Source organism: Opisthocomus hoazin, chromosome 1 (genome assembly GCF_030867145.1).
Source record: "Opisthocomus hoazin isolate bOpiHoa1 chromosome 1, bOpiHoa1.hap1, whole genome shotgun sequence".
Taxonomy (NCBI): Eukaryota; Metazoa; Chordata; class Aves; order Opisthocomiformes; family Opisthocomidae; genus Opisthocomus; species Opisthocomus hoazin.
This window is the reverse complement of record NC_134414.1, coordinates 72,558,428-72,584,733: the sequence shown is the minus strand read 5'-3', so window position 1 is coordinate 72,584,733 and position 26,306 is coordinate 72,558,428. Positions and strand designations below refer to the sequence as shown.

Genomic DNA, 26,306 nt, shown 5'->3' with positions numbered 1-26,306 from the left:
CCGTATTTGTGAGGTGACTGACCTCATCAAGCCACAGACCAATGTTATCTCTGATCCTCCTTTTGCTGTTAACGTGTTTTGAAAAGCCCTTTTTGTCATCCTTCACAGCACTGGCCAGCTTCACCTCTAATCGAGCTTTAGCCACACGAATTTTCTCCCTGCAGTGGTGAACAGCATCTCTGTAGTCCCCTCATGTTGCCTGTCCTTGCTTCCAAAGTCCACACATTCTTAATTCTCTATCTAATATCGTAATACAAATCTAAATGTTTCTGACACCAAAAATGTAGGCAATGCTACACTTTTAGCAGTAGGAGATTTAAGATAAAACCACTTGTGCATCCTGGCAGTGTCATCTCATGGCAAAGTAGTTTTAAAGATACAGTGAAGAATAAAGATACAAAATACATATGGAAAGTATGCTAAATATATATGGAAAGTATGCTAAGGAAAGGATCTAAAAAGGTAAAGGCTTCAGACTTGTCAACGCCATAAACAATCTCACAGCAGCCACTTGCAGAAGGTACCATAACTATAATAAAGAGACCTTAATAAATGGTCCTGGAAGTGATTCATCTGCAGGATAAACCTCTCTGAAGCATCCAATTAAAAAGTACATAGTTAACATAAACTATAGTAATGCATATACATTTTCATTTACTACCACTATTAATTCTCCACTTTCAGGAGGTATTGCTGGCTGCTCCTTTACAATTCTTTGAATAGCATTTGACTGTCAGGCTGTGACGTGTGCTTGTGTGCTTATCTGACATCTCATCTTTAGGTGAACTTCAACAAAACAACTATGGAATTTCCCATACTTATGGATGACTCTCCACTGCTTAAATGAATACCAGGAAAAAAGGAAAAAACCACCGGCTCTCCCATGTTGTGCTACAACTGAACAAACTCCCTTCTGTTGTCGTCTGTCCCAAAGACCTGCACAGGGGCCTGCACTGGTTTTGTTTCGCCGCCGAGCCCTGCAGAGCCAACACGAGCAAGCGAACACAAACCCACCTGGCCCCAGACAGGTGGTACCCGTACGGTGGCTCCCAGCTGTCAAGGCACAGCACCCCCCTTAGCACTGGCCAGGCACAGAGCTAGCTAGGTCAAACAGCACTTCACCATCTCAGGCTTTGTCCTCAGCAAAGCGGCCAAGCTACAGACAGCTAAATCCGTCTTTTGACGCAGTTTTGTAATGCGCACGAAGAGCTGTGCTTGAGCTCACCAACAGCAGCGGCTGGGATAACCGAGTGCTGACAGTACATATCACTCAATCATAATTACATTCTGCCCAAGATCACTTGATAACGCTTCCAAATCTATCAAAAAATTGTGGGTTTTTTTCATTTGGCTGTTACCTCCTTTAAGGAGGGTGTATTCCTTGTTTCTAATCAAATGGATGCAAACGGCGCAGTTAATGGTACAAAGCCAAACAAAAAAATACACTTTCATCAAGCTACATTTTGCTTGGGAAGGAGCAATCAGACAGCAATCACAGGACCTGGCCCTGGCCCATTTTCTTCTCTTGAAAGAATCATCAGTTATATGCTGGCCGAGTGTGCCGGCTAAATGGGCACCTCCTCTGCACCCTTCCCTCCTGTGTTACAGCCTGCTGTGCCTGTGGAGCTGACTGATTTAGCAGTTTGACCTTTTCCTCAGGGTTTATATATCTTAGCATCTATTCCTTCCCCTTGCTACAGAATTGAAGGAAAACAATCTTATACAATATGCATCACTGCGTGAGTAAAATCGAAGGTCCCCAGAACTGGTTCCCCGAGGCAGCGGTCATGGCACCAAGCCTGTCAGAGTTCAAGCCATACGGTTTAGTTTCAGGTAGTCTGGTGAGGAGCAGGGAACTGGGCTCGATGATCCTTATGGGTCCCTTCCAACTTGAGATATTCTACGATTCTATGATAAGTACAGTGGTATATGACAAGTACATAACAAGTCATGTTGCCTTTCTGGCACAGTATGCACAAATCGCCTATTTTTTCCAATCAATAAATGACTTAAGTCATTTAAAATAGATGTAAAACATTTATATTTTTCAGATTAATGTGAAATCTCACTCCTTGTTTTTAATAACATGGGAGTGAGAGGAAGCAGAACAACAGAAGCACTTAAGCAAAACCAATGCATTTTACTTCTATGAAGTTAGTATTTAATTTTTACAAAGTCACAAAACAACTTCAGAAAACTGCACCTCTTATAAGTTTTCCATTAGTTATCATGGCTACTAAAGTATAAAAAACATTTTAAACTTGTTTTAACCTGAAGCTCTTGTAGTTAATAGTTTCTGTAAAAGTTCAGCCTCTGCTGTAACTGAACACCACAGTCACGAGCATCAAAAAGTTATAGGTACTTTCCACATTAAGATACTAATGTCAGATTAACTATCATGCAACAATACAGCACTGCAAAAATATCTCAATAAATTTTGACTAGAAAGATCGTATCTGAAATTTAGGACAGTGCTGGTACATAAAAGTCTATAAACAAAAAGCTGTCAGCAAAACAGGTAAATGGTTGAATTATGTCGACAGCTGTATTTAGTATTTGGTAGACAAATATACCATACCATATGAAAGTAACTCTTCAGAAAGGCCATAGTGGATATATTCACTGAATATACTCTTGTACTACGGCATTCATATTATGAATGGAACTGTTTATGGCAGGGACATTTTCTTTGGTACAATGCATTTAAAACAAAAGCACGTACGTAAGGCAAGGGCGTATCAAGGCAGACTCGTAATACAAAGTCCGTGATGGCACTGACAGTAATCGCCGCACCGTATGGGTACAGATTGTGCTTAAAAAAATCTTCACTTGCAGCAAATAGCAACAAGAGTTATCTTCCAAATCCTTTCGTAAGAAACTGCAACTCCTACACCTGCAAAAGCACAGTGTGAATCACTGCTTCCTCAAGAGAAATTATCAATATTGTTTCTTGTATCATCAGTATTATGTAAAAATGGAACTGAAAAACAAAAGCAAGCACATAAACTGTAACATACTCTGAAGAATTAAAACTAAAACAGAGAAAACATAGCTAAAATTTTTTTTTAAATTGAGAGTTACTCATAATAGTTCAGATAATGACTTTGGTTACCAAGAATTCCACTTTTATATATAATTCCAGAAAAGGAACTCAGTAACATTACTTGAAACGCAAGAAATTGTGGCAAAAACACAAGCAGACTGCTAGCATAGACCCCAAAAACATCAAAACTGTCTTGATGACTTTTGTGGAACTATGTGCACCCATCTAGCTTCTAGAGTTTTGCATAATCTAGCAGTTACGAATAATTTCTGTACCAAAAAAATCTGTTTTCAAAAGCATTAAGATATTAATCAACAAAATGTTACCTGCAGTAAAGTTGTAACACATCAGTAAAGGAAATTAATAAATTAATTGACTTCTCAGTTTTTCGGACAAGAAAAAAAACTTTAATTTCACTTTAATTTAGTGTTTCTATATGAACATTTAATTCAATGTTTCTATATGAAGCAGTTGGGCATGTTATTCTGGAGACTACTTTTGAATACATTTCCGAAATTTCACCCTTTATTTGAGCTTTTCTTTTGGGAGTGGAGAAGGAAAGAAGTGGGTGGCAGGGAAGAAAGTAAAATGTTGATCGGGTCATATTCTGCACTTGGTGTAATTTTACAGCCAATTTTATCAATCTCTCCTCTCAAAAATCTGTACTAGAAAGACACATCTAGTATTATGGGACAGCAGCAGTCAAACTGCTTCACGAAACTAACATATCCTACATTCAAAAGCTGAGCGCTGCATTCAAATACTATTTCTGGAATTCCCTGGGTGAATTTCTTTCCCTTTCTAACTTCTCCCTCTCCCTCTCGTTCTGTTCATGAACGTTCACAATTTCTTCATCTCTGACATCAAAGCACAGCAGTTCAAGTCGAAAACCTTGGTTCCTTCATGGAAAAAGAAAAAAAAAAGAAGAAACGCTCATAGAACATACAGCAATTACTCTAAAAGTAAATCCAAGCCTCTAAAAGTAAATCCAAGCATGAGGGTATTTTACACACTTCTGTCTTCTTATCACATAACAGAATAGGACCATGTTTGTATCTTTTCTAGAAGACTGCTGACATTTGCATTGTAAAAGTGGTATGTCAAGAATTTTTTTTTATTGCTGCCTCTGATGACTAGCATCAGCACTTATTTTTTGCGGTCCTTGTCTCTCTTCAAACTAACAACAGGGGTAGAGACAGATGCTTGTGACTGGAGTAATTCAGCATTAGCTTTCTTCTCAATAAACATAGCTATTTCATCTTCTAGAACTTTTTTCTTTTTCTCTAATTTCAGTTTCATTTCTCGATGCATTAGCATACAACGTTTGAATTTAGCCTGCATCTGTTTCAAGAAAGCACAAAAAATGTATTTCCAACTAGTAACAGAAGGTGGTGATATCACAATACAAAACCCCTCCACAATTCAACAGTAAAACCTACCTCGTGTTAAAAGCCACAAGACCTTGCAGTTCTTTCCCAACACTGGTACAACTGAAAAAACAGCAATCCAGAAAAATAATCATTCATACCAGACTGTTCTCATGGAAGCCAGGCCACTGCACACAAAGTACAGGTAGAAACCATAGAAGACACTAAGTGAATATTAGATTTCCTACTAGATTTTACTGTATCTTTATTATATCAAAAATAAGGAGACTTTTAGAGAGGAAACAATTACCAACAAAAGGATTAAATCAGGATCTGTCAAGTAGAATCTGCTTCCCTAAAACCAAGTGGGCAAGGAATCATACACACTTTAGTTACACAGGTATGTATTTCCAAAGATAGATGTAATTTTAATATGTATATTCATTACATTTAGATATTAATATGTACACACACGATAAGTCTGGTTGGGGTAGTTACTTGTGGGCTGGCAGAAATTAACTGCTTTTCTGCAGTAATTGTTCTTTGGTTGTTCTTTTGACATATTAATGGATTTTACTCTCCAGACGCATTTTGGCCACTTTAAACCTACTGTGAAGTTGTGCATGATAACCAAACAGTAGGTCACTCCACCCTTCCTCACCTCCCATTTCCTCACACATAAACTCTCCTAGAATCCTGCTTCTGTACCCATCTGTACTACTGTAATTCAGTCTGAGTGCAGCTATATATAATACATCAGAGATTTATTTCCATCTTTCGCAAAGAAGGAACTAAGAAGGGAGGTGATCCTGCCCCTGTAGTCGGCACTGGTGAGGCCACACCTCGAGTACAGTGTTCAGTTTTGGGCCCCTCACTACAAGAAGGACATTGAGGGGCTGGAGCGTATCCGGAGAAGGGCAACGAGGCTGGTGAGGGGTGTAGAGAAGAAGTCTTATGAGGAGTGGTTGAGGTAACCAGGGTTATTTAGGCTGGAGGAGAGGAGGCTGAGGGGGGACTTTACCGCTCTCTACAGCTACCTGAAAGGAGGGTGTAGTGAGGGGGGTGTTGGTCTCTTCTCCCAAGTAAGAAGCGATAGGACGAGAGGCAATGGCCTCAAGTTGCATCAGCGGAGGTTTAGATTAGATACTAGGAAACATTTCTTTGTTGAAAGAGTGGTCAGGCATTGGAACAGGCTGCCCAGGGAGTTGGTGGAGTCCTCATCCGTGGCGGTGTTCAAAAAACCTGTAGATGTGGCACTTCAGGATATGGTTTAGTAGGCATGATGGTGTTGGGTGGATGGTTGGACTTGATGATCTTAGAGGTCTTTTCCAACCTATGGTTCTAAGATAAGAAATAACTAAGATTATAAATATAACAGTATGCCTGTTTTACACAGTAGAGCTGTCAGATTTTATAAATGTGTGTATATATGAGTGTACATATGCTATTCATTTATTATATTCAATAATGTATCACTAAAATAAAGAAATCATATTTCAACAATCAATAATTGCAACAGTTAACCAGATGCATTGCAAAAACAGGTATACCAATAAAAACATTCAGTGTAGAAACAGTAAGGTCCTAAGGAATTCTCTGTCTCAGGAGTGGTAATGCTGCATATTGCACCTACAAGTTTCCTCTAATGAAGGATGTGACAATTTCTGTACAACAGAAATTTCCGTTTTTCTTTAGTTTCCAGATACACATACACACTTCTCAGAGAACAAGCAGCAACAGTATGTGACAAATGTTTTTTAGGAGTGACTGCATGATCACTTTCCCACACCAGGAACAGGGAAAACTAATATCCATAATTCAATTGCAATATGCAGAGCTCACAAACCGCCTGGTATAAATCATAGAAGGAAAACATCAAAGGGTACCACAGATACTGTGTAAGACCTAGCTGAACCTAATTTGAACATGGCCAAGTATTCTTCCAGTTGGATAGCCTCATACTGAGAAGGACTGAACCTGATTTTTTTCTCTGCAAGTAGCATGGGGGACTTAAAAGATTTAGAAAACAAAGTATTAAGCCTTCTTATTTAAAACATGCATCTGAACACCTCGAAAAAACTGCTACATCTTTGCTGGGAGGCTGAGGTACTGAAAAGAATGTTAATAAATATACACAGGTTTCCAATTTCAATTAAGCCAGTGTTTGAGTATAAATACGCAGGACCATTATAAGAGTCTAGCAGAAAGCAGACGAGAGACCATGTTTTGCCAGTCCAGAGTGACAGGACTAAATCTTCAACAACACATTGAAGAAATGTTCCACATCTACAAACATTCTTAAGGCAGCCAGGAATAGATGAGATTTTAAAAACAAAACAAAACCAACAAATATACACACACACCCCTTTCAAACCTCTGAACATGAGGGTTGAGCTTACATTTAATAATCGAACCTGGAGGTCATACAGACATACATGCCCTGCTCTCCTGGGCTGAAAAACAAACCATGGGATTTCTTCCTGAAATTCTGGTTTTTACAGAGCAACCTACGCCTGAAAAGCACCTACTGTGCTGCTATGGCATACCGATGTTTCTCAGCATGCTGCTAGAAGAGATGAAGAAACATGCAACCATTATATTCATCACTCTTACTTCACCGTATCACCTGCTACTCTATTAACTTGTCCCAGCTACCCACCAAAGCCTTTAGACCATAAGCTCCCTCCTTCTAAAAACAGACTGCCGTTTATAGAATCACAGAATCATTTAGGTCGGAAGAGACCCTTAAGATCATTGAGCCCAACTGTTAACCTAACACTGCCAAGTCCACCACTAAACCAGGTCCCTAAGGGCCACATCTACATGTTTTTTGAACACCTCCAGAGATGGTGACTCTACCACTTCCCTGGGCAGCCTGCTCCGAAGCCTGACAGCACTTATGGTGAAGAAGTATTTCCTAATATCCAATTTAAACCTCCCCTGGTGCAGCTTGAGGCCATTTCCTCTTGTCCTACCACTTGCTACTTGGGAGAAGAGACGGACACCCACCTCACTACAGCCTCCTTTCAGGTAGTTGTAGAGAGCGGTAAGGTCTCCCCTCAGCCTCCTCTTCTCCAGACTAAATAGCCCCGGCTCCCTCAGTTGGTCCTCATAAGACTTGCTCTCTTGTTTGTTTGTGTCTAATCAATCTGTTAATCCAATCAATCTGGTTTGGATTTTAAGCATTACCGCCCTCAAAATATTAGAATATAAACTAGTTATGATTTTGCTAAGAACTTAACTGTTCCAAATCTCAGCAAACAAACTCAAGACAGACAGGCATGCCTACCTGTTGCTCCTCTTCTTTCCACGTTGCTTCTTTCTCCTTCATTCTCTGCACAAACCATTGTCTCATCTCCTCTTTTCTTTGCAGATCAAGGTAGAACTCGTGCCTCTTTGCCTCATAGGCTTCCTGTAGACTGAAGTCCAAAAATGTAAGCAAGTCTGCAGCATGCTGCTTTATTCACTGAGAATATACTGATAAAGTTCTATATCAAAGCATATAACGTCAAATTAAAAGATGCTGCCAATTTATTCATATACTACTAGAGGTTTGACACTTTCAGGGTCTATACTACCACTGCTGCCACCACAGCGCTGGCAGGAAAAGTTCTACTTTTCAGGGAAAAAGGAACAGAGCTTGTACACAGATGTATCGCACACACCAAAGAGCACACTACCTTTGAGAAGCACATCTGCCTGATGACACTAGTTCTTCCAACAAAACATTAACCACAAACTTCTCTAAGTCACAAGATTCCAGGGAGGCAGAACTGGTGGATCAGAGCTGTGCTAATGGTTACTACAAAAACAACAGGATCTGTCCAGTATCTTGTAGGACATAGGGCTTATGAACAGACCAAAACACAGGTAACATTCTAGCTCTTTATTCTGGGGCTGTTCTCCTACACCATTCATGCCTTCCAGCACTTCCTGAGTGTTGACTAGTCAGCCCTTCCTAGCTATCATGAGTTACCACCGCCCTTTGCCAGGTATCTCATGCCCTCCACTCTGATGTAAAATATGTATGTATATCAAATATTTAAATTTGCTTTCTATTTTTAATACACATACACACTTCTGTACCAGTTTTTAAGTCTCATCCTCTACTGTTTCTATTAGAACAGTTTATAAATGGGAAGACTTACAAAAAAAGAGATCCAAAAACTTAATTCTTTACAGCAACAGTAACCTTAAACAGCTCTCTTCCATATTTCAATTTACGATGTCTGGGCAGTTTCCCAGTCCTAACGTCTCTTATTTGTATTCAAAATATAATATAAAGAGAGAGCAGAATCGTCTTGAAATTGTACATGTGGTCTTTATGTTTGTAAGATCTCAAGGTCAGAGCACTTCTACTCTATCTTATTTGACCAATACATTGCAACAAAAGAAATTCAGAACAACAATCTTCTGGGTTTTTGTTTGTTGGGTTTTTTTTTAATCAGCTGTGAAGTAACTTAGGCTATCCTGAAACTGTATTTACCACATGAAAGGAGGGCATGGTTTTCACACAGTAACATTAATTCACACTGTCTTTAAGTTTAGACAGCATATGTAATAGCAATAAAGCTACAGCACATGTTCTTTAAGCACTAGCAATCTCACTACGCACACTTTTGAGCGCTGCGTCAGTTCTGCTAGCTAACGTGGTGCCTTTGGGTGCAATAAAGCCGCTAGAGCAAGTCCTAGACTAAGCTAACGTGCCGCAATTGCGCCTTCATTTCATTGCATGGACGTCTTTAGACTGAATGTAAGCTAGTTTATCAGGTAAAAGCAATTGTGTCTTGAAATTAGTAAAAGATTAACTTTGAAGACACTGGACTTACTAAGTAATCAAATTACTTTTATAAGGAAGTGAAGAAATAAAAGTGTATTTTTTAACACTCCTCTCCTGGACTGAATTGTTCTGGAAATCACAAAGACAAACTCCTCTCCTCTATGTTTGGCATATCAGCTACATAATGATCCAAACAGTCCTTGGTTTTAGGAGGTTTGAGAAGGAGGGGAAAATAGTTCACCAGATCTTAAGCTAATCCTTTCAACATTATTGCATCCATTGCTCACAGTAAAACACTTTTCAGTTTACCTGAAGACTGGTTTCACTGCTTCTCATATAGCATATTATGAAAATCAAATTCACAGGTTCTCTCATTCTTCTGGGTTGGACCTCTAGAATTTATACTCTGTACAAAACCACTTGCAAAATTAAGATGTTAAAGGTAATTATTTAAATAATGTATTCTTATTGAGGTTTGGGAGGAAGGGAAGGGATTGTGAAGAAAGTCTACACCTTGCTAATCTATTAAATACCTCGTAACAGCACTATCATCTACCTTTCTACAGCAGCGTAGCTGTGGCATACAGTTTTTCTATCTGTGTAAGACTTAAAACACAGAAGCCTACATATAAAGATGCAAATCAAACATGTTATGTTCATAAACAAAGACTCTAAGTGAAGTGAATTCAACTCTCAGTGAACACAATGTTTGTGCGTTTCAAACAACACATTTACACAATATTTTACAGTTTGTTCATTTAAATTTAAAAAAGCTTTCAATTTTGAAAACTACCCTTGTAACTTTTTGCATAACATTCAACTATCAATTAAGGCCTATCAGAAAAAATAAAAAATTTAAAAGTTAACTATCGGCAGGTAGTTTTAGCATGGTCCCTTGACTCGGTGAACTACCTAAATCAATATTAAGCAACATTAAGGATGTGGTAGATCTAAACAATTACCATTTTCCCAGTGGAGGCATGAAAGACAGGTATTTTGGATGTGGTTCAGTCTTCCCACAAGGAGGTTAAAATATTTAGCTCAAACGCAAAGATCTGCAGTTGGTCAGATGAACTCCATTCCCAAGCGACTTCTTAAGGCAGAAGTCTAACAGCCTTTCAGATACCAGGTTTCCTTTCTTAGAAAAGACAACTAGGGTCATTATCAACCTTCCTCTACATTGCGAACTTCTTCACATCGCTGAATCCTTCCTGGTTTTCCATCATCATCCTCAAAATGGATTGAAAATAAACATGGTTTTGTTCAAGAACTGCAACTCCCAGTTTCAGGAAGGAATAAAGCATGGAATATATGATTGCTCACATATTGAGAAACCAAGATACTTACGGTACAATTATGTCTAACTGCAATTATGATGAAGAATAAATTATAATTATGAGCACAGAAAAACAACTAAACAAGAGAATGACTAACATCAGAGAATCCAAATATACAAGCATACAGCCTGAATATCAATCTCCAGCTCCTTTCAACAGACCCTTGCCTATTAGTCTTCTTCTTTCAAAACACGAACATCCCCTTCAGCAACAACATGGTTTAGACTGGAAAATGGACTTACAAATGTCCAACTTCAAAACAGTAGTAATCCTCTCCTCCCTTGCAAACATCTGAGCTTATTAGGTGAGTATACATTTAGAAGTTTGTTTGGCTGGAAGCACTCTTCATGGCTAGATTTCTGTTTTCAGTTATCCCCAATTCCTCCATTTGGGACATCTCAGAAATTATCTCTTGCTGAGATTCACCTGAAACTAGGAATTTATGTTCTTAATGGACATAACTGGACTATCAAATAGGCAGGACTGGACCATCCACACAAAAAAAGCTCTATCATTACTCTTCAACAAGAAAGAAATGCAAATCCCAATTTTAAGTATTAAAAAATTATAACAAAAGAACTTCCTGGATTTTACATTCAACAGGTACTGCATAAAATGCGTAAACCATCCTCCCAAATACTCTGCTACCCACTGACTTAATTACACAAATTTGGCCATAAGAGGCTTTCCAAGCCCGTTCCTGAGTGGCTGCTTTTCATTGCTTGGAAACTAAATTATACCTGTATGACTAAGTTTAGCCTTAGATGGTATTCCATTTATTCCCTGAAGCACCATATGGTGCATTTTTGATTTTTAAAGTGGTTTACCACATGTTATATTTTAATCTGACACGGTACATACGTAACTGTAAGCCTCATGACCTTTTGGAATGATAGCCCACTATAAGACTGAACTCTTTTTTCATAGAAAAGTTTTGTATATTGTTGTTGCAAGGCATATGTACGAGATTAAGTAAATTCCCAATTACCCATTAATTTAAGTTATGCTAACTATTGTTCTCCAATTTAAATAAATAATGGTTTGATAAAATGCCAGTATAAGCCAGGTGTCCTGAAAGCAGCAGAATTAATAGCCCAAAATCCTATGAATGATTTTATGTTCTAGTCTCTCAGTGACTGTAATATCCAAAGTCCTGCCTACATCCTTACACCTTTTTAACTACACAATTAGTGTTCCTCCATACTTCCTAAATATTCCTTACTAAGTACTTGTAAGTACTTGTGTCGATCTTTCACATGCAGTAGCCTTACCCGGTTCCAAATCACCCAGGACCTTCTCATTCTACTGCAATACTGCCAAGCTCCCAAGAGTTTCAAAAGACAACACTTCATTCAGAGGTAATGACTTACTGAGAACAAATGCACATTAGCTGGCCAGCTACTGGTAGGAGCAGAGGTCTTCTGCTTTCTGGCAGGAGCAGAGGTCGTCTGCTTTTCCTGCAGTGGGAACACTAACCATGTAATCCCCTGGAAGCAGCCAACCTTTAACTGAAGTTTGAAAATGGAGACTTGGTCCATACTTATTAAGGAGTGACTAACAGACTGATCATGTAACCTTCATTCTCCCTGGAAATCTGGTTAATGAAAAAGTTAATTCTTACAATTCAATTGCAAATAAACAAATTTAAAAATTATTACGACACAAATTCACAAAAAATATAGGATTAGGGAATAGGTATTTTTAAAAGTGTACAGAAGACAGTCACTTCAGAATACTACTATCTTTGTTTTCCCTCCTCACACCCAGTAACAAAGACGCATTATTAGATGTAATAAATGTATTTTTCTGTTGTATGCTGAAACCATCTCTTTCCATGTCTCCTATAAAGGAAATAAAGCTTGCCAACATGTTTTTTCACATGTAAAAGTGAAAGCCTTTACAGATGTCTGCCCACAACCTATGTCACAAGGTAGCTGAAAATCCAAGAATTACTGGTTTTGTTTTGCAGTGGCATACAATCTTGGATGAATAAACTACTGTTGTACTTTTAAATTCAAGAGTGGTGCAGAAACTTCACAGGCATCCTTTTCACAACATGCCAAAAGGCAGGGCATGTTAGCTGCTCAAGTGTCAATGTTCAAATGCTACCAACCCTGGTGCAGTAAAGTCAGCCAACTACTCAAGTCTAGAAGAAATTTCCTAAATTTACATAAAATAAGCCAATTCAGACTACCAAATTTAGTATGTAGACAGCTACATCACAGGCACAAAATATGATTTCTCAGCGTGCATTTTGATCATTACTTACACAAGTAGCATGAAATTTTAACCATTAGTCATATACTGCTGTGGAGTTTATTAACCATATTTTAAAACTATAGCTCTTAGAATCCATGTGTATATATTGTAAACATCTTTAAGGACAGAGAGGATGACAATTTAATAACACATTTCTGCCTAGAACAGGATAGTCCCTATTCTGAAAGACAATTACATGTCAGCAAAATGGGAAGCACTGAACTTCCTCTATGGGAATAGACATTTCCTACCACTCTGCTGAGGATGACACTTTTTATCGTTTCCTCAGTAGCTTCATTAAACATCTTATGGGTAAGGCTACATTAATCTGCTAATTACACTATATACAGGTCCTCTAAATTCTCTTCCCTTTTTATGGTATCATAAAACATTTCTCCCAAAAGACCAAATGCCTTCTCTTTCAGACCTCACTGTCATTCACTATGTCACATAACTGAGAGACAACCATGTATCCTAGATCCAGTCCAACTTCTCTCTTTCTGTCACAGTAAATCTGCGAAAAAGTTAATTTTTCTAGATTCTTATGGAATACCTAGTCTCATCCTTCCAAAACAATGACATTTTCAATAGATGTAATTTACCAAAACTAATTAAGTGTATTTTCTTGTCACCAAGCTCTCAATAAACTGATATTTAGTGGGCCATACATAAAAACTGCACACCAGAGGGAACTTAGCTTTTCTGTATCTCCATGAAGCAATCCATTTCTAAACCAACTTCTGAAGCGTAAAATACTACGACATTCTGATACAAACCCGCTACTTTATACCATTAGTAAAAGGTAAACTGTTTAGGGGTTTTACAAAGTCAATTTTTGTGTTTGTGGAAGAGAATAGTTCTGTGGATGATCATTTTTATCATTTAACTCTTATCTTGAGATGGCTGTACATTGCGAAATTCAAGTTCAGCAAAGCCAAAGGCACTGCAGTCCATACTGCCATGAACAAATTTCAAAAAAAAAAAAAGCTTTCCCTGGACAAAGATAATCAGATATCAGCTGTTAGTGTACGTTCTTAAACTAAACCTAAACCATTGAAAACTCTATGGTCAGTTTCAGTTAGTTCCATATTTATGAAAAGGACTTATTCCTTTCTTGTTAACAGAAATGTCAAGAGACCACTGTGATTCCTGGTCAGCTCAAGATCATCTAAATGAACTAATCTTCAAATGTGCCTTGACATTAAGACTTAAGAAATAAGTGTCCACATCCAGTGTCTTCCTTGCTGACGTTAATCTTACTTCATTATTATTGTTTGAACAATATATAAATTAGACCTGGTCAAAGTGAAAAAAATGCTGCTCCATCAACTGTCGACCAGTTACAGCAACTGCATCTGCCTTAGAACTTCTGTGCAAAGTACAGGTGAGAGCAAAGAATTTAAGCCACTAAAAACAACTATTTGGAGGGAACCCATTTAAGTCATTTCTTTTTCCCATAACAGAATGGGTAAAGACAATCTGATCACAAAGTAAAACAACAAGTAAACATACCAGTTGGTTCAAAGCTCTAGAAACTGTTTTTAATGCAAAGTCATATTTTGTTTTCATGTCTGGTATTTCCCACCATGACCATACAATAATAGCACTTTGCTAAACCACAAAGTCTTGAACAGCTTCTGAAGCATCAGTTCTTCCCTGTCAGGGTTCCAACAACTTACAAAATACAGACCCATGCATAACCCTCTGCTTAACTTTCCTTTGGAATCCTCTCAGCCTAGCAAAAGATTTCTTGACCTGAAAAGGCTAGACATTTGTTATTATTGCAGCTAATGTGAGAAGTCAACAGTATAACCAATGATTTTGTAAGTTTTTGCTTCAGTTCCTTCTGCACTTTGAGTCCAACCAAACCATCAGACATTATTATGAGAAAAAGTAAAACCACATACTAATATATAATGAAAATAATTTAAAAGGCATAAATTGCATGTACCTGAAGAAAATTGACATTCTCCGTAACAAAAATAAAAATCCCCAGGTTTATTCTGAAAAAGAAGGATTTCAGAAACAAAACTAGCTTGCATGCTTGTAAAAGCAATGCTCATATAATCCCATATTATAATTATAATCTCCATGAAGACAACTGAATGAACAGCTACATAATTGCTCTGATTTTAAAAAAACAATTCTTTCCTTGTTAGAAAACCTATTCTATGTACGACCCCTGCTCTGTTTTGGGTCGATAGAGTCAAATGTGAAGTGAATGGATGCTGAAAGCAAGTGCTGCACATGAAGTCCTTTACCTGACTGGTTTGCTCTCAGGGCCAATGTCTCTGAAGCCCATCTCTTCCAGTCTGCAGCGTCTGTACAACTCATAATGTCGTGCATGAGTCTGCTCTCTTAAGTCTTCCATATTTGTGCAAATAAGCATCTTGCGAAGTTTTACAAAGTCACAGTGGTTCTCATTTTCCACTAACCAGTTAAAAGAGGAAGACTATTACTATGCACAAGTATCAAAAATGTCAAAATATATTTTAAACAGAGTTGAGATTAACTTATTTTGTTTACTAATTATACTTCCAGGAAAATGTACTAACTGTAAGTACTAGTGAACACATTCCAACACATTCTGATTTCCTGTTTGAGTTAAACAATGACAAATTTCTCTTTTTATCCCCCTCTTCTTTACTGACAATCATAAAACATTGAAATTTGGTAGTGCTAGTGAGGGAAGGGGTTAAAAGGGATTTTAATAGAAGTTGCATTACCTAATAGTTGCTGTGCATTTAAAAAACTGATAGTGCTTATCTACTGTCTAAATGAACTGAAGCAGAGAGTCTTGCTTCTCCATACAAAGGGGTCAGTTCCTGATAGGGGCTGGGAGTCGCCTAGAACCGGTCAAGACCGACCCTGCTGTATGGATGGGAGCCAGGAGAGAACTGAGTTTGTGCAGAAACAAAGGTCGATCAGCGGACACCGTGATGAAGAGGACAGGCCTTCATCTTGGGACCCCCAACGACCACCACTAGGAGGCACCGCGCAAGTGCAACTGGGAGTAGTCTATGGAAATTACTTCTTGGAACTAATTATAATATGGAAATTATTTCTCGGAACTGATTTTGATATGCAATGAGGATAGATGCATATGTATAGGTGCATTGGGAAATCTAATGTATATGTAATATTTGATTGTATAAATTGAAGAGACACGTTGCTGCTCAGCACGCACGACTTTGGCGGGACTACCCCCCCCCCCCTCCATGCCGCCCGGCGCCGAATAAACATACCTACTTTACAAGCTTACACATTGTGGAGTCTGCTTTCCGCATGTCACTAGAGGCACTGCCACCATATTAACCTACCCAAATATTACATACACCATCTCATAGATTCCAAGGATGAGGTGGATTGAGAACTGACTGAACAGCAGAACTCAGAGGGTTGTCATCAGCGGTGCTGAGTCTAGTTGGAGGCTGGTAACTAGTGATGTCCCTCAGGGGTCAGTACTCGACCCAGTCTTGTTCAACTTCTTCATCAATGACCTGGATGAAGAGTTAGAGTGTACCTTCAACAAGTTTGCTGATGACACAAAACTGGGAGGAGTGGTGGATACACCAGAAGGCTGTGCTGCCATTCAGCGTGACCTGGACAGGCTGGAGAGCTGGCCAGAGAGGAACCTGATGAAGTTCAACAAGGGCAAGCGCAGGGTCCTGCACCTGGGGAGGAACAACCCCATGCATCAGTACAGGCTTGGGGTGGACATGCTGGAGAGCAGCTCTGCAGAGAGGGACCTGGGTGTCCTAGTGGACGACAGGTTGACCATGAGTCAGCAGCGTGCCCTGGCTGCCAAGAAAGCTAATGGGATCCTGGGGTGCATTAGGAGGAGTGTAGTCAGTAGGTCAAGGGAGGTTCTCCTGCCCCTCTACTCTGCCCTAGGGAAGCCCCATCTGGAGTACTGTGTCCTGTTCTGGGCTCCCCACTTTCAGAAAGATGAGGAGCTACTGAGAGAGTCCAGCGGAGGGCTATGAGGATGATGAGGGGACTGGAGCATCTCTCCTATGAGGAAAGGCTGAGGGAGCTGGGCTTGTTCAGCCTGAAGAGAAGGCTGAGAGGGGACCTTGTAAATGCCTGTAAATATCTCAAGGGTGGGTGTCAGGAGGATGGGGCCAGACTCTTTTCCGTGGTGCCCAGTGACAGCACAAGGGGCAACGGGCACAAATTGAAGCAGAGGAAGTTGCAGCTGAACATGAGGAAGAGTTTCCTCATTCTGAGGGTGACAGAGCACTGGAACAGGCTGCCCAGGGAGGTTGTGGAGTCTCCTTCTCTGGAGATACTCAAGACCCGCCTGGATGAGGCCCTGTGCAGCCTGCTGTAGGTGACCCTGCTTTGGCAGGGGGGTTGGACTAGATGACCCACAGAGGTCCCTTCCAACCCCTAACATTCTGTGATTCTGTGATGTCTCAGTGCTCATGAAACTACCAATTAGTGCACACCTCCAGCACTAATTGCGAAACTCCTTAAAATGTTGATCCAAAATACAATCAATATGGCATCAGTGGATAACACCAGCCCCTTCTGGTATCAGTGAATTTTATACTTCAACAACAACAACAAAAATCTTGTAAAAATATCTTTGAGAATTCATTTACCTTGTACAATGCCCCAAGGGTACTGACGAGCTCTCACCATCTTATTTCCAGTTTTCACCTCTTCTGTACTTCCTACTACAGCAAATGGCAAGTGTCCCTGTAAGAGTCACAACAATGCAGTCTTATCTCTGCATTCTTATATCAGAACTGAAAAGCAAACACTTCAGAAATAAATTAGGGGAAAAAACCCAACATCTCAGGAAAAGCCAACAGGCAGTTTCAAACCAAAAAGCACTTTGAAGAGATCAGCAGCTAGTCAAACTATTGATACAACAGTCAAGCTACAATAACAAAACTGGGAGGAGTGGTTTATAGAGCAGACGGCTCTGCTGCCAATTCAGAGGAACCTCGACAGGCTGGAGAAATGGGCCAAGAGGAGTCTCGTGAAGTTCAAATGAGAGCAGCGCGAAGTCCTGCACATCTGGAGGAATAACTCCATGCTCCAGCACACGCTGGGGGCCGACTCTCTGTAAAGGCACTTTGCAGAAAAAGACATGGGGTTCCTGGTGGACAGCAGGTTGGGCCTGATTCAGCAGGTTTGCCCTGGTGGCAAAGGCGGCCAACTGCATCCTGGGCTGCATTCGGAAGAGTACTGGCAGTAAACAGAAAGCCACTCTGGAACACATCTGTCTGATCTGCATGCAGCCAAAGTTCATGTCCCTGGTAACGGTCATGAGACGATCACAGGATTGAACCCGAGGTATGGTTACTGCTGTGGGCTCAGCCAAGTGGCCAGAAATACAGGCTGGGTACTGTCTGTCTGCATGCTGACCCACCAAAAAAACAAAAAGAAAACACCAGTAACTGGAAAATAATTCACTAGCAGAGCATGAAAGGGGTAAGTCCCAGACCACCACCTTTCCCCACAGCAGAAGGACCCGTTACCGAACAACAGCCTGCACATCCTCACTCCCTGGCACACGCGACAGAGGTTGGGACTGCAGAGCCATACACTCCAGCATACTGGATCCTCCTCCTTATTTTCTAACCCCAGTACATCCAAACATATGTTCACGTGCATCCACAAATATATACACATGAACAGCGAATACAGACAGAGAGCTGAAAGCAGATACATCTAGCTTCACAAGCTTAGTTGAAGCTGGCAGATACTCCTGGGAGGATGTGAAAGTATAACAGTAAAAAAGCCAGAACTGTATCCGACTTTTGACTCTCCTGAGAAAATTTGTCCTAATTTCCAGTGGAAGTACCAAATAAAGGCAAAAAGCAGACAGAAGACTTGCTGTCATAAAGAGCAGCGAAAATTGGAGAAACTGAGCAATTGAATATGTTCCCTAACAGATACAAGGTAGTATTTGCCGAAAGAGCAAAGCAAATCTGTCCCTCTATGTTTGTAATTATATATTAATCATCCAGAAATTAGAAAAAGTATTTATCAGTGAGAACCTCTTTTCTGTTGCTGAGCCAGAAAACAAAAAGCCTCCTAAAACAAATGGCATCAAGCAGAGGGAGAGGAAGATTTGCAAGTGGGGAAAAAAACGCCTAAACATAAGAGCTTTTAAGGAGAGAGAAAAATAAACAAACTCGTTACATACAAACCTTTAAGCCTCAAGATAATGGTGAAAGAACAGGCATGAATCGGCATTAGAGAGTGATGCTTTAGTACTGAAATATCAACATTTTTGTCATTTACTTACAGTCATGACGGTATTAATTTTAGAAACGGTTTCATCATCAGTTGGAAACTGGTATATCTGGATGTCATTACTAATTAATTCACTCATGAGTTTGTTCTTGAACTTCTGTAGTTTGGTTTCAGACATGCTGTCTGCTTTGCCTATAATTGGTATAATGTTCACCTATTAATGATACAAATTATATGAAATGTGTTAAGACTTCAATTTTGAGGTGATATCTTTTATAAATTAAATTGTTTGGTGATAAGCTCTTTAAAACCTCCCCCGTAGTCCAAACTTTTCCATCGAAACCAAAGCTTCACAAACCATGAAAAGTACATTCACTGGCATCACTTAACAAAGTAACAACAGATTATTTAATATACTCCCTTAAAATTAATTGATTCTGAGAAAAGAAGAAGGAAGGAGGTCTCATACAGCGAAGTATTAAAAAAAAAAGCAATGCCTACTTATTAACTAAATGACATTAAGTATTTATCTCTTTGCTAAAAAAAATAGATCATTTTAGTTCATAGCACTGGGGGACATGGTTCAGGTGTTAAATGGAAGTTGACAGCTTAAATACACAAAGAAAATCAAGCTGGCTACCAAACCCTGCCTACCCTGCCTACCCTTGAGCCTCCTCCTTGGGTTCATTTCAACTACAACATCATGTCCACCTCATCACTGCAGCAAAGAGTTTCTCAAGTATCTGCTGCAAGCAGAGGAATGACGAAGACTGAAGAATCTGGCTTACCAGTCTTCACACTAATTATTCAGAATTCAAAATTCAGTCTACTAAAGTAAACTATCCCTATATCCTACAATAGTTATGACAGTGATTTAGGAAGATAGTAGATGCCAAATTTTTCTTAAAAATACTATCACCACTCCCAAAATATGCATTTTGCAGGACTAGATACAAAGAATTAATGCCAATGTCCAACTATTTTGGAAGAACAATATAAATAATTCTTCCCAATTTCAGAAGATGAGAGTTTTACAGAGTTCCTTGATCCCAGATGCAAAAAGGAAGGAGAAAAAAAAAAGGAACCCCCCCCCCACATGCATTCTTTCTGTTCTTAGAAATATTCTGTTGGAATGGAAATGCCTAAGCATGGAATCTCAAGAACAGATTCAAAATGGATGTTTTTGAAATAAGTCTTCTGTTTTAAGCAAAATGTCCAAATGAAAAAATGTCATGCCAACTCCAAAGCATGACTTCCAAGATTACCTGATGATAGTCCTTAATTGTGTAGCATACGCAACATAAGCACATATGGGGTAAAATATCTAAAAAGAAATAAAATACTAGAATTTTTTTTTAATAACTGAGTTAATTTAGGATTGTATAAACAATCTATTACAGCTAGGAGTAATTCACAGCTTCATTCAAATTAGCTGAGGGACATCAATTTAGGTTTACTGTCATATAGCTTTAAAAATGGATGGAACACAGAGTCCTCAGAATTAAATTAACTTCTACTCTGTCTTTTCAACACAAAAGCTTTTCCAAGCACTTGTTAATTAGGAGATAATTTCTTAGATAATGAATAGCAGAGAAAGACTACTGACTGAGGAGACCAGTAACAAAAGCAAAGCAAAATCATCAGAAACTGTGATTACAGCTATCAACACTGATGTTAAATCACAATCATTGTATTAAATGTAAAAGCAATACTAGTCTGGCTTTACACAAGCAATAAAAAAAAAGTTGTATTTGCTTAATCTGTAAAAGAAAATTAATTTCTGCTTGCAGCATCTAAGGTTTACTCATCTCAGTACTTTCACCCAAGAATAACATTAATTGAAAGCGCGCATTTGTACTAACAAGAGACTTACATTGTATTGATTTGGACCACATGTAGCTGTGCCCCAAGTCCCACTGCTCCCTCCTACTCACTCAGAAATCAGCTGACTCCCTTCCAGCCTCTTCCGCAGCTACAAATCTCAACAACTACAGAACTGAATTTTGCTGCAGAGCTATAGGCCATTAGTACAGAATCACTTTAAACCCACATAAAAAGTCTACAATTGCAATAAAACCAACAGTCCTGCCCCTCCCCTTGCCTGCAGCTGCTCATTGCCAGGTAGAACAAAAATCTCTGCAGCTGTCCAAAGAGACAGATTACTTTTCCGCTTGATCAGTTCCGTACCCAAGTAAAAACCTTTAGTTTTCAATTTAAATCAGCTCCCTCATGCAGAGAACTGGCTGCCCAAAACAATTCAGTATGCACAATGGGAAGAAGCAGCTGAGTGCCTCATTCACTAGCAATGCAGAATAACCATATAAAGTCACCAGGATAAATTTTATCCATGCATGTTACTTCTCTGTTTGCTAGCACCAAACTCAGCCCTCTCACCATCTTTCTGTCTGAAATGCAGAATACCACTTCCCTCCCCAATTAAAAAACATGCTATTACTCTAAATTAAGATTGTCATGTAACACCCTACATTGATGTCAAAACATCTGTTGCCCCTTTATGCTACAGAGAACGAAAAAAAATGTGTATACTTGAAATCATTATTGGCTGACAACTTGCAGGCTGATTTAAGTGTATCTCCATGACTCAGTACAAACACTTCCGAAGATTCTTTTTGAAGGAAAAAAAACCAACTCAAACTCACAAGGTACACTCATGTCATTTCCTGACTTAACAGTAATCTGTATATAATTCTGCAAGAATGACTTAAAAATGCAGATCTATTAGCTGAATAATCACTAGTTCCCAGCAAGAAAGCACACAGAAAAAGATTCCCTTAATCTGTGAATGAAACTTGGCTGGTCTGTAGTTATTCAGTCCTAAGCAAAACTACAGAACTTCCCACTGTTTAAAAGCTAGAGGCCAAATTCTTAGCTAGTCATCCAGTTTATAAGCAATAGAGAAAAACTAGTCGCCCACAGATACCTCTGGGTTTTTCTCACAGAATCACAGAATCACAGAATAGTAGGGGTTGGAAGGGACCTCTGTGGGTCATCTAGTCCAACCCCCCCGCCGAAGCAGGGTCACCTACAGCAGGCTGCACAGGACCTTGTCCAAGCGGGTCTTGAATACCTCCAGAGAAGGAGACTCCACAACCTCCCTGGGCAGCCTGTTCCAGTGCTCCGTCACCCTCAGAGAGAAGAAGTTCCTCCTCATGTTCAGACGGAACTTCCTGTGCCTCAGTTTGTGCCCATTGCCCCTTGTCCTGTCACTGGGCACCACTGAAAAGAGCTTGGCCCCATCCTCCTGACACCCACCCTTCAGATATTTGTAGGCATTTATAAGGTCCCCTCGCAGCCTTCTCTTCTTCAGGCTGAACAAGCCCAGTTCCCTCAACCTCTCCTCGTAGTGGAGATGCTCCAGTCCCCTCACCATCCTTGTAGCCCTCCGCTGGACTCTCTCCAGTAGCTCTTCATCCTTCTTGAACTGGGGAGCCCAGAACTGGACAGAGTACTCCAGATGAGGCCTCACCAGGGCAGAGTAGAGGGGAAGGAGAACCTCCCTTGTCCTGCTGGCCACACTCTTCTTGATGCACCCCAGGATCCCATTGGCCTTCTTGGCAGCCAGGGCACACTGCTGGCTCATAGTTAACCTGTCGTCCACCAGGACACCCAGGTCCCTCTCCGCAGAGCTGCTCTCCAGCAGGTCCACCCCAAGCCTGTACTGGTGCATGAGGTTGTTCCTCCCCAGGTGCAGGACCCTGCACTTGCCCTTGTTGAACCTCATCAGGTTCCTCTCTGCCCAGCTCTCCAGCCTATCCAGGTCACGCTGAATGGCAGCACAGCCTTCTGGTGTACCTACCACACCTCCCAGTTTGGTGTCGTCAGCAAACTTGCTGAGGGTACATTCTAACTCTTCATCCAGGTCCTTGATGAAGAAGTCTCCCAGGATTAGAGAGTACAGGATGACCCTGTTCTATTCCAAGAACCCTCTTTTAACTCTGAGCTGTGTGATCTGGTCTTGTTTTTATCCAGCAGACAAAGAAAAGCAGAACAGTGTAGACTGTGGTGGATTTAGGAAGAAACTGAACATGGCTTTTGACATAGATTTAGACACTCTAAATCTACAGTGGAGGTATGTTGCTGTGCCACCTCTTCTTTACGGAATCCTGTACTCAGCAAACAGACCCAGGGACTTCCACATCCCAGGAAATCCCAAGTTCTGAACTGCCACTAGGAGAATGCAGTACTAAAAGCATCACAAACATGTTCCACAATGAGATGGAAACCAAACTACAGTTAAAGTATATACTTTTTTTGTGTGTATATGTGTATTTCTGGAGTAAGGTCACAAAGCAGAATCCATTGCAAAGGGGTAAAACAACAAAGTTACATGCCACTCATGTTTTCTCTGAGCCAAAGCAGAACCAAAAATATTTAGAGTAGGTGGTTAGAACCTAAAATCCTCCAAAACAGAACTACTTTTGTTTTATCCTGATGGAAAAATACTTTCTTAGGATGCTGAGACTCATGGATCTAGTTGCTTTGCTTTTGGAAGAAACACTTTTACAGGGGGTTCAGTGAAGACAGGGCACAACCTAGAAATCAAGTGGTTTTGTGGTTTAACACAAACTCCAACTTCAAAACTCAGAGTAGAACAATATACTTCATGAAACTGTCCCATTTTCTAGTATCAAGGCTCTTTAGCTATCAGTGCATATTACAGAGTAGTTTCACAAACATTTTAATCTGGCACAAACACACACCATAGCAGAAAGAAGTGACCCTGCTCTCCCCTGCCTTTGTCTCACCATACCTCCCCCCCACTTGCTCTGTGCTATTGAGAAAGTTCAAAATGCAAAATACATCACAAACAAAATTACAAAAATACCAAATGTGCTCATCAATCACAAATGTGGAATAGACAGTTAATTTGATCCCTGTTATCTTGAAGAAACATCTCACAAACAAGAAGATGCAGAAAGAAAATTTAGCAGGAGAGGCTCTAGTAAAGCACAAAGGAAAGGGCTACAGGAACCGCAAACACATTTAAGTTTTCAAATTTCTCAGAATTTCAACAAGTTAAACCCAAATGATGTAAGGTTTCTTAAAATGGGTTAAACATTTAGCTTCATCCACTTCACACAGCCCCATTACAGGAACAAAGTTAAGAATTTAGGAAGTGCAAGTTATCACACTAGAAACTGCTACTTTAAAGCTTTCAAAACAAATCATGATGTGAAGTTTAAAACACTCATGCAGCCTATCTTAGAAAAAGCCATGCTGTCAGGGTGTTTTGTTCAGGGCACTTGCCTCTTCAGTTATCTATAACAAAGATCTTCACAGTGCTGCAAAGCTTTTTATATGCCAACTTTCCAGCAGTCCCAAAACTCAATAGTGAACTAGAAACAAGCTTAATTAGAAACATCATAGAACTCATGAAGGGTACCCTATCTGATCACAGTAAGATATTACCAGTTTGCTAGAAGTTGGTGTGGTTCTAATTTTTTTTCCTTTTTTTTTTTTAAAAAGAACTTTTTTGTGCTGCTTCTTTCAATGTTCTTGCTGGATGTGTCTGTCTCTGCTTTTGATTTGCAAATAAACAGGTGACGAACCGCAACCTACTTGCAAAGCCAATTTATTCTGAACTTAAGGTATACCAGTACCAAAAGACATCACAAAACCAAACACACGGACATAGAACTGAAAAGTGGTAGCGGATCTAAGAGCTGCAAGATGCTTCAGAAAGAAAGACAAATTTCTTAGAACTGGGCTTCAAAGTCTTACCTTGCTGTCTAGGCTTTTCAGGGTTAACAAATCTAGAGCTTTTAGTGAATGGCCTGTAGGTGAAATGAAATAGAGGCAGACATGGATGCCAGTATCATGGTAACTAAATAAAGAACGTTTAATTTTCAGTTCTTCCTGGAGATAAGCTTCAAATTGTGCATCTACATAATCCACTATTGGCTGATGGCTGTAAGAAATAAAATTTAACAACCAGAGATTAGCTACTCCTAAACATAGCCAGACTAAGAAAGGAGTTCCTCTTGTATTGTTTTCTGGATTTTTGCTTTACATGTACAAACACTGCTCAAGTATCCACCCAGTACAGTAGAAAATTAAATGTAAAGAGTAATCTTCAGTTCTGAAAGGCAACTCAAAAAAGAATTGTGCAGCTAATACAAAATATAAAACATTTCCTAGCTGCTGTTAGCAAAAAAAGCTACAAAAAGTTAGTTATAATTATAACCGATCTTCCCAAGTCATGTTTTATAAATTTTTGCAATCAAGCTGCACAATTGCAGGACTCTTGGATACAAAAAAAACTCTTAGATACAATACAAGGAAAGAAAGAACATGCAATTACCAGTACCAAGAAACAGGACCTCCTTTATCTTCTGAACATGAAGTACTGTGCATGAGAGAGCTCTTACAACAATAGACAAAAACTGAAAAGGAGGAATGTAAGAGAAGAATGAAAACCTGATTTGCAGTAAGTACAGTTTAAATATACTTTATGCTACTGAAAACCAAATTATAATCTGTTTTCCAAAAAAATGTGTTGCTAGATGTACAAGCAGTGTGCCCTTACATTTCTACTGCTACACAAAGTTTACAGACCAAATCAAATGCTACCAAAATTCAGAAGCAGTTGTTACACACAAAATTAAAAGGACTAAAAGGCAGCCCCTATACCACACATCAAAACCTCTAATATTTATACTAATATCTACTTGCATCTCATTCGTCCAAGTCACCAGCAGTAGCTATTTTCCAGTCATATCATAAACCATAGCTCTCAGGAGAATCTTAATGGGACTCTCTAATCTTTGTTTATAATTACCACCATTTAGGCACTCATATACCACAAAGGATTGCCAAAATTTTTTACAGTTAAGGTGAAAGAAACAAAATCTGCTCAGTCACAGTTCAGTATTTCAAAATCTTCAATTCACAAAAGCAGAGACTCAAAAAAGTTCTGAAAGACACTAGTGTGCTACCTCTACATCTTCTGGCCTCAAGCTGTGTCAGGGGAGGTTTAGATTGAATATTAGGAAAAAATTCTTTACTGAAAGAGTGGTCAGGCATTGGAACAGGCTGCCCAGGTGGTGGAGTGGTGGAGTCACCATCCCTGGAGGTGTATAAAAAACATGTAGATGTGACACTTCAGGACACTGTTTAGTAGGCATGGTGGTGTTGGGGTGATGGTTGGACTTGGTGATCTTGAAAGTCTCTTCCAACCTTAATGATTCTACGATTCTATGATTAAGCTGTCCAACATAAAAAATTAAGGTCTTCAGTAATCCATGTGATATTGCTTCCAGCTGAAAGTCTTCAGTATGTTCTAATCA

At 39.5% G+C, this 26,306-nt stretch overlaps 1 protein-coding gene across 1 annotated transcript in view; it reads right to left on the bottom strand.

Annotated features, from left to right (window-relative positions):
* Window positions 1-1,539: 1,539 nt before the first annotated feature.
* The window catches only part of SEPTIN10 (septin 10), a 41,112-nt gene continuing 16,345 nt past the window's right edge, over window positions 1,540-26,306 (bottom strand). The window contains 8 exon segments of the mRNA XM_075425589.1: window positions 1,540-3,838; window positions 3,840-3,942; window positions 4,188-4,384; window positions 7,700-7,829; window positions 15,048-15,216; window positions 17,394-17,490; window positions 19,052-19,213; window positions 24,742-24,928. Coding sequence (XP_075281704.1) covers window positions 3,800-3,838; window positions 3,840-3,942; window positions 4,188-4,384; window positions 7,700-7,829; window positions 15,048-15,216; window positions 17,394-17,490; window positions 19,052-19,213; window positions 24,742-24,928 — 1,084 coding nt within the window. The 3' untranslated portion in view covers window positions 1,540-3,799.